The sequence below is a fragment of the Pogonomyrmex barbatus genome, unplaced genomic scaffold (genome assembly GCF_055798465.1).
Source record: "Pogonomyrmex barbatus isolate J1 unplaced genomic scaffold, ASM5579846v1 scaffold1, whole genome shotgun sequence".
In the NCBI taxonomy this organism is placed as follows: domain Eukaryota; kingdom Metazoa; phylum Arthropoda; class Insecta; order Hymenoptera; family Formicidae; genus Pogonomyrmex; species Pogonomyrmex barbatus.
In genome coordinates this window covers 6,839,613-6,847,890 of record NW_028297098.1, presented here as the reverse complement: position 1 = coordinate 6,847,890, position 8,278 = coordinate 6,839,613, and the positions used below count along the sequence as shown (strand labels likewise).

The window sequence follows — 8,278 nt, the reverse complement described above, 5'->3', positions numbered from 1 at the left end:
GAACATGCTTGTGTACGAACTGTCTGCAACTGTCATTCACCTCGCGGTATGCCACGTGTGTATACGTGTGCACCGCGGAGATATTCCTGTCCGTCCCGCGTCCGTGTGTGCGAGAAAACGCGGGAGATGGGGACGAAGAAACTGGAAAAACTTTTCGCGCCGGTGGGATTGTTGTCGGTCGCGCGGAAGAAACGCTCGGAGAATCGTTTCTCGATCGGAAGTCGAAGATGCCGAACTTCTCGTTCTTTTCGAACCGAACCGCGTGAACCACTCGATATACTAATTGAAATATAGTATTTTGGACGGAGGCCGACGAGAAATTATAAATTCGGCGATTATAGAGTCGGCGTTTCAGTTGCTATAATGAAGAAAAAACTTCACAGACGGACTATCGCGTAGCTACGTCGTCAGCTTTGCTTTGCTACTTTGTTTTTTCCACGACGACGAACACAAAGTTCGAGCTTAAATCGCAGGTCGGTGATCGGAATCAGGTACAAATCCGAGTTAGCCTAAGAAGGCTTAATCTTTTGCGGCAAACAATTCGTTACACAGAGAGAAAGTCGCGAAGTTGAACCATCCGTACGAATTATTTGCGTTATTCCCACGTGTTATCCGCTTAGACGGAAGATCATTCTCGCAATAAATAAGGGGCACGGGGAGGGGCACGCCAATGTCGAGTGTCCGTCGATGTCGACACGCCGTGTCGCACGTCGACTACGATTGCTTTATCGCGATGTAGTCGCCGAAGTCGAGGGGACGGCTGACGCATCGACCGTCGCCGGAGGCGACTTCCCTTCGTCTCTGTGCGTATAAAAGCGTATGAAAGGCGATCAGGCTGACCCCGAATCACGGGTTATCGAGTCGCGCCTCCACGCGCGACGGCGCCTCATCCGTAGATATGCATCGGGATACTGCCGCGCCTCGCGCTGACGATTTGACGCGTGTACATGACGTGAGTCTCGCTTATTCCGCTGTGCTGCGGTACCCAATGTGACCTTGAACACACTATAGCGAGATCACACAGATATCGATGTCTAATAAAGCGGAAGTTGCACGCCATCACGAAAACGAAACGTCGATCCATCAAGCTTTCTTCGATTCTTCCGGATTCTCTAGCCAATTTTGGAGATTGGATGAGCTCGTCTTCGAATCATAATCATTTCTTAGTAAATACCGAATTGAGATATCTATAATTCGCAATTCGATTCTAAATGCAACGAATTGAAATCTTGTTCAACATTCGTTTTTTTTTCTTTTTTTTTTTTGTTTTGGTCGGTTAATTTTTCATCTGAGGGTCTATTTTGATTTTGTTACATTCGAGAATGGTGTAATATTTTACAATTACCCTAGCGACGTGACTTTCGCACGGTAATTCCTCCAAATTTCCCAGGCTGTGAGGTAGGTCGGTTTTAATCTTCCATAGCTCCGTGTTTCTATACCAACGGCTCGCGGAAGGAGCAAGGGACCATAACAACGCGACAGTAATGTCTCGATGTGAGAATGTACACACATACACATACGAACACGCACAGCGACATGCGGAAAAGAGAACGCATTTTCTCACATATACGGCAGTTCCTGCATACCTTTCGATAATTTTACTCGAGCTACCGTGCGGACTAAATCTTGCAGGAGGAGCTGCAACATTGAGTTTTCTCAATTTAACATGAAAGCGCTCGAGTGCGTCGCCATCGGAATCTTATGGATCTTTTTTCGTCGCGATAAAATCTGACGAAACAGATTGAATGCGTAGTTCGAAGAACTTTCTCGAGAAAGATTTTTAGATAGCTTTTATTTATGAGATACAAAATTTTACAATGTCATATGCGTAATCCTAGAAGTAGCTACATTGATTCAATTTATCTCTATAAAATGCGACGATTGCTAAATTATCGCTCTTGCACACGTCGAAGCTCCTGATGATGACATACGTTAATGTTATTTTTTACAAGTTATTTTTCTCGAAAAAAAAAAAAAAAACAATATTTCTGTATGAGACGATGTTATTTTCACATATCATCGGTTGTAATTTCATAAATTTTGGAAGGAGGAGGCCTTCTAGCATTGCATCATCACTTGATAGAATGATGTGCTGTCCAGCCGCCATAACTTCCGCGACCGGTCGACCCCCGCTGTCGACGTTCCTGGGACAGAGGGTAGGAAGCAAGAGAGCGAGAGCGAGCGAAAGAGCGGAGAGGAGCCGCGTGGAGAAGGAGAAAAACGAGGAGGAGAAGGAAAATGAGGAGGAGGAGGAGGAGGAGGAGGAGGAGGAGGAGGAGGAGGAGGAGGAGGAGGAGGAGGAGGAGGAGGAGGAGGAGGAGGAGGAGGAGGAGGAGGAGGAGGAGGAGGAGGAGGAGGAGGAGGAGGAGGAGGAGGAGGAGGAGGAGGAGGAGGAGGAGGAGGAGGAGGAGGAGGAGGAGGAGGAGGAGGAGGAGGAGGAGGAGGAGGAGGAGGAGGAGGAGGAGGAGGAGGAGGAGGAGGAGGAGGAGGAGGAGGAGGAGGAGGAGGAGGAGGAGGAGGAGGAGGAGGAGGAGGAGGAGGAGGAGGAGGAGGAGGAGGAGGAGGAGGAGGAGGAGGAGGAGGAGGAGGAGGAGGAGGAGGAGGAGGAGGAGGAGGAGGAGGAGGAGGAGGAGGAGGAGGAGGAGGAGGAGGAGGAGGAGGAGGAGGAGGAGGAGGAGGAGGAGGAGGAGGAGGAGGAGGAGGAGGAGGAGGAGGAGGAGGAGGAGGAGGAGGAGGAGGAGGAGGAGGAGGAGGAGGAGGAGGAGGAGGAGGAGGAGGAGGAGGAGGAGGAGGAGGAGGAGGAGGAGGAGGAGGAGGAGGAGGAGGAGGAGGAGGAGGAGGAGGAGGAGAAGGAGGAGGAGGAAGTGTAGGAGGAAGAGGAAGAGGAGGAGGGCGGCGGGCAGGGTGAACCCCTTATTGATTTTTAGGGTGACACTGTCAACCGGCGGCGAGTGTCGAGTCCCCCGCGACGGGCGACTTTCAAACGACAGGGAACGAAAAAAAAAAAAATGCGCCGGTTGTCAACGCGTCATTATGTTAGAGAAAAGTCTTTCGGTCATAAATAGGCTACACTCCGCCGTCGACGCCAACGCGTCGATTAGCGAACAAGGACGACGACGATGACGCTGAACTCGTCTTAGTTGATACGCACGCCGGGCGAGGCTGTGCGACGTTTTTTCGTCGCGCACATCGCGGTGGTTGGTGGCGACGACGACGGCGGCGGCTGCGGCAGCGGCGGTGGCGGCGACGGCGACGCCGACGGGAGGAAAGAGTAACCGTGGCGCAGTCCCGTTGCGGTTGGGGGTGCAGCTCTCTCTCGGCGCGCAGGGCCGTACACGTTCGTAGGAGCCGCTCCACGTGGGGCGAGCTCTTCGTGAGCCGTCGCTCAATCGCACGCGTTCGTCTTTGTCGCGCGGCGCAAATAGATATATATCTGCACCCCTATCTATCGGTGGTGGTTGCCACCTTGGAAACGCGAGGGGAATCCTGCACACCGGTGGGTGCGAGTCCCCGCGAGCGAACAGCGACGGCGAGTCCGTAGTAGTGATCGTCGTTGCCCTTTCTCTATCTCTTTTGCGCTATCTTTCTTTTTCTCTCCTTCTCTCTCTCTCTCTTTCTGGCTCCTTTTTTATTTCTTCTATTCCCACCCCGCGTTTTTCCGCTCTCCCGGCTTTGGAGGTAGGCGTCGCGCTGGCGGACGCGAGTGACGCACGAGTTGCACGGGAAACGTGGCTTCTCTTCACGGTGCTCGCTCGCGTTTCGCGATCGTGGGATCGTTCGCGAAAATTATGCGGTGTAATCGGCAGGAAGCGTACGTGTCGACGCTCGGATCGGCACGCGTGGGATTGTAATCACGGAATGCTGGAACGATCTTACGCGCTGCGCCCGTCCGGAGTGAAGTGCGCGAGGAGAGGATCGCTCCTGGCAGCGCCGATAAGTAAAGCCGCGGATTCACGGCGGAGTCATCCCAAAAATCCATCGCGATTTAACGACGTCCGTCGAATAACGTTCCAGCTGTGCCGTCCGCAAATTTGGATGCGTAACACATCGCTGTCACGCACATATACACGGCGTCGCTCGCATGCAACAGGCGACACCGAGTTGTCAAAGTTTCCTCTTGATTAATCGATCGGAAATTACCGCGTCCAAGTGGTGTAAACTATAGTTTCGCGGGACATGAAACTACAGTCGCCAAATTCGCGCGTGTCAAACTTCGAAACCAGTCGCGCGTCGCCCTTCTCACTCTCGGAAAAATAATTCATCGAGCGGAAAAAAAAAGAAGAAAGAAGGAAAGGAGGACGATTGTCGCGCGCACTCCTCGCGAAAGGGCGACCGCGTCATCGAGGACCGTTACAGCCGTAAAATTACGCGAAGTGCCGGGCACGCGAGTCACAATCGATACCGGCGCGAGGTGTGTTGCAGCGGCGTGTGACGGGTGGCCTCGACGACGGTCGACGTCTGGTGACAGTTTGGGAAAAAAAACGTGCGGAGGCAGAGGTGCGCTTCCGAACGCAACGGTTAATTTACGCTGCGATCGCGACCGCCGGCCGCAGAGGCACGCTCGCCGCGCGACGCCTGGCGGTGACGCGAGCCGGCGCAGCGCGGCGCGACGCGGCGCGGCGCGTCGTCATTCGCGTGAGACCGGCGGCGAGGTGGTCGCGCGCGAGAAACAACAGGCCACGCGGTCGAGAAGGGGTGAACGGCGCAGGAAGAGCGGACGGCTCTCTCCTTAGGGGTGGCGCGGGCGGGGGCGTGCGTCGCGTCATGAGAACGCGGCGCGGGTGTGTACGCGACGAAGTCTCGATCGGCGCGGCTCCCGTTTTCACCCCACGGTCGTCGCCTGCGCTCGGCGAGCGGAGGAAAATAAAAGCGGAAAAATGGCAACCCTCTTCGGCGTCCGCGCGTGGAATAGCGATTATCGTCTGCGGCCGAGGAAGAAATCCAGTTGACATTCGGGCGTGAGTGGCGACACCGAGAGAAGCGAGGAACGGAGACGCCGCGGATGACGGGAGGTAGGGAGACGAGAGAAGAGGCGAAAGAGAGAAGTGAGAGAGAGAGATAGAGAGAGAAGGAGAGTGGAACACGTGGTCCGTGAGCAGCTAGAAGGCGTGCGTGACTTAGTTACGCTCCTGGCGCACGTGCGTATGTGCATAACTCGCGAGCGCCTCCACGGTGGCACGTGTGAGTGAAGAAATCGGTGAGCGTTGTGTGCGAGCGACGATCGAAGTGATAGCGCAGTGACACGCAGCGATCATCAATATCTTCACTGTGACATCGTATTTCGTATGTACACATCTCGACTTCGCGCCAAGATTTCTGGTAACGTGACATATAACACGATTTTTCGCGGAGATCTCAAAATTTCGTGTCGCGAATAACGAACGAATTTTCGCGAAAATTTGCCATTTTTCTCCGCGAGTTCGAGTGAAGTTAGTCGAATTAATTCACATCGCCCTCGCGAGTTACATCCCTGACCGCCAAGTTCGTCTGTTGACTCCGGTGGTGTTCATTCGCGCTGCGTCCCATTCGCTCTCTTCATCTCTCTCGTTCGTCCACAATCCTCGCATCCCTCTCTTTCTCTCCTTCTCACACGTTTCTCTTCGTCGGGCGAAAGAGAGAGAAAGAGAGAGGGAGGGAGAGACAGAGAAAGAGAGAGAGAGAGAGAGCGAGACGGAGTGCGCGCGCGCGCGCGCGCGGGCGGGCGGGCGCACTCGCGAGGTCGCTTGTGTTTGGAACGTCGTGAACTTTCCTGCAATGTGACGACGCGGGGGATGAATGGTTACTAGCGTCATGTCGCAGCAGTGCACGCGTCTGGGAGCGAATGCGCGAGCGGATTACGTACGCGCGCCGGCCGAGACGTCCTGAGTCAGCGGGACACGCACGGGCAGCGGAGCGACGACCGTTGGAAAGATGCGGCCGGCGACGCGACCGCCGCACGACGACGACGACGGGCCTCTGTTGTTGTTGCCGCCGCTGTTTCACCGTGACGAGTTCGCGATCGCGCGCGGTGCGACGCGACGAACGATCGACGCGGCCGCGGACTCCTGAAGCGAGCGCGGCGGTTTAAAGTGTGCCTTCGTCGCGAACCGGCCGGACATCCGTGTGTTTCGCATACTGGTGCGTGTACTGGTTTAGGTTAGGTGTGCCGGCACATAACCTTAAAGCGCGAGCGGCACGGAGAGTCAAAGTCTCCGTAGCCGCGCATCACCGTCCTGGAATTGGATCGTTCGCGGGAACGATCGGGAACGAGTTTGTGTGTGCGTTCACGTTGAAGCTACGTTTTGGCTCTTTACGCAATTTGGGTAATCGGTGAGGTGGAATGAGCTGGGTGACCACGGGACAATGAAGGCCAATGGGACAAACAATGGTGATTTTCTTCTACATACGTTTTTGTTACGGAATATGATTGAGCAGATTGTCGACTCTGTGTGTATGTGTCTCCGTTTTTGTCCCGAATGAAGAGGTTATACGAAACTTTACAACGATATACCGTATATTGGATTGTTGTTTACGTAGAATGAATCCTTTGATGCTGCTACAATCATCAGATACATGAAACATAGAAGCTCTTATTATTTGCACAAGGCTCATTTATGCGAACTTCTTATTATCATGTTTTCTGTCAGAAATATGCTGCAAGTGGAACAATTTTAAGCATCAACGATTCATATCGTAAACATAATCATTGAACTTATCATAAACCTGTTCTTTTATACTTCCATTTAGTCTATAATTAAATCAGTTTATTAATCAGTACTGTTATTATTATATTACTAGTCTGTATATCATAATACAAATAGCGTACAGTTATAATTGGAAAACATTTGAGTTGTGTAATGTATAAAATAATCTTCTGTATCGCTACATATTTTAATCATTTCTTATCATTTCTATATTGAGTTATATTGATAAATTAATATGAATGTTATATTATTTAGCACGTATTTAGTCAATAGTTTACATTACTCATCTCTTTGTAGGCTGTAGCCGCCTGAATACGCCATTGGCAGCCACTACCACGCTGGAGGATCCCGGTACACCAGCCTCCTGGAAGGGCCCGCCGCCCGGTTCGGAGGCATCGCCCTTTACGCCCAATTCCGTCGGCCAGGGTGGTGGTCCTGGCTCGGGTCCGTACAACAACACTGGCGGTCCACCCAGTAATGCGGGCTTCCAAGGACCGAGTCCATTCCCTGGTAGCGCTGGCAGTCCAGCCGGGGCACCGCCGTATCAGGGTCCACCGCCCGGTTCGGCGACGCCGCAGTATACCGCCTCTCCCGCACCAAGCGGTTCCTCGACACCCGGTCCTGGACCACCGCCTAATTCCACCGGTTTTCCGCCACCTCCGAATAATTCCGGTCCGCCGTACAACGGGCCTGGGCCTAGTCCGTTCGGATCACCCTCCGGTGGGCCACCGCAATTCGTTGGCCGACCTGGCTCCTCGGGACCACCGTTTGTACCACCGGGTGCCGGTAATCCTCATTTCCCCTCGCACGGCCAGCCGTTTGGTGGACCACAGTATGGTATACCACCTGGAAGCCCGTTTGGACCAGGAGGACATCCCATGGCTGGACCCATGGGACCTGGACATCCGGCGATGATGGGCCCCGCTGGTCCGGTCGACAGGTTGGACCAAGGGTAAGTTTTGACACCAATTTGGATGTTTAAATCTACAAAGCGAATAATTATTCTATTACAATGTCCGAGTACGAGTTAATTATTACGGTTGAAAATTTAAGGAGTTTTATTGTATATAATTGTTTATAGTAAAGGATGTATTTTATGCATACGTCAGTCTCACAGATATTGAAATAGAGTTTTGTTCGCTGTAGTTTGCATGTATAATTTATGTTCACGGATCACCTGACGTATCCGACTCGAGACGAATAATTAAAGTTTATAAACAATAACACATATTCAAATATTCTTTCTGCCGCGAATGTGCAAATTGCAATAAACTGTACTATGGACGGGCATTAGAACGTATTACTTTCAATTAAGTCGTATTTTCTAATTATATAGAAAACTTTGGAAAGATTTTATGCACTGAGAAATGGAGCGCGATTTGTAGAGAAAGTTGCACGCAGCAGCGGTTACGCTAATGATTATTAATCGCAGTGAAAGTTGCTATTATTCTGATTTGCAGTAATTTTAGGTTTAGAAAATGCAGAATATTTAGGAACATAAAATTTTACAATCTAACAGCGAATCGCGGGAACGTATATCTTTTCGTACTTATTCGCGATAAATTCATTGGACTGATTTATTTGAGATATATCTC

General features: G+C 51.9%; 1 protein-coding gene across 2 annotated transcripts; it reads left to right on the top strand.

The window, feature by feature from the left end:
* The first annotated feature begins 3,498 nt into the window (after nt 1-3,498).
* On the top strand, nt 3,499-7,639 carry LOC148937987 (uncharacterized). Of its 2 annotated transcripts, none has more exons than XM_089078393.1 (3): nt 3,499-5,012; nt 5,803-6,367; nt 6,981-7,639. In XM_089078393.1, exons 2-3 carry the CDS (start codon nt 6,343-6,345, stop codon nt 7,637-7,639), a joined length of 684 nt encoding a protein of 227 aa, XP_088934519.1. In that variant the 5' UTR covers nt 3,499-5,012; nt 5,803-6,342. The 2 variants fall into 2 exon arrangements, with proteins under 2 accessions (XP_088934519.1, XP_088934515.1); XM_089078389.1 differs by having other exon boundaries at nt 5,787-6,367.
* Nucleotides 7,640-8,278: the final 639 nt, after the last annotated feature.

Coding starts and splice junctions, on each gene's coding strand:
- LOC148937987 (XM_089078393.1), top strand. CDS start 6,343: ATGAAGGCCAATGGGACAAACAATG. Junction 6,368..6,980: donor GGCCAATGGGACAAACAATG/GTGATTTTCTTC, acceptor ATCTCTTTGTAG/GCTGTAGCCGCCTGAATACG.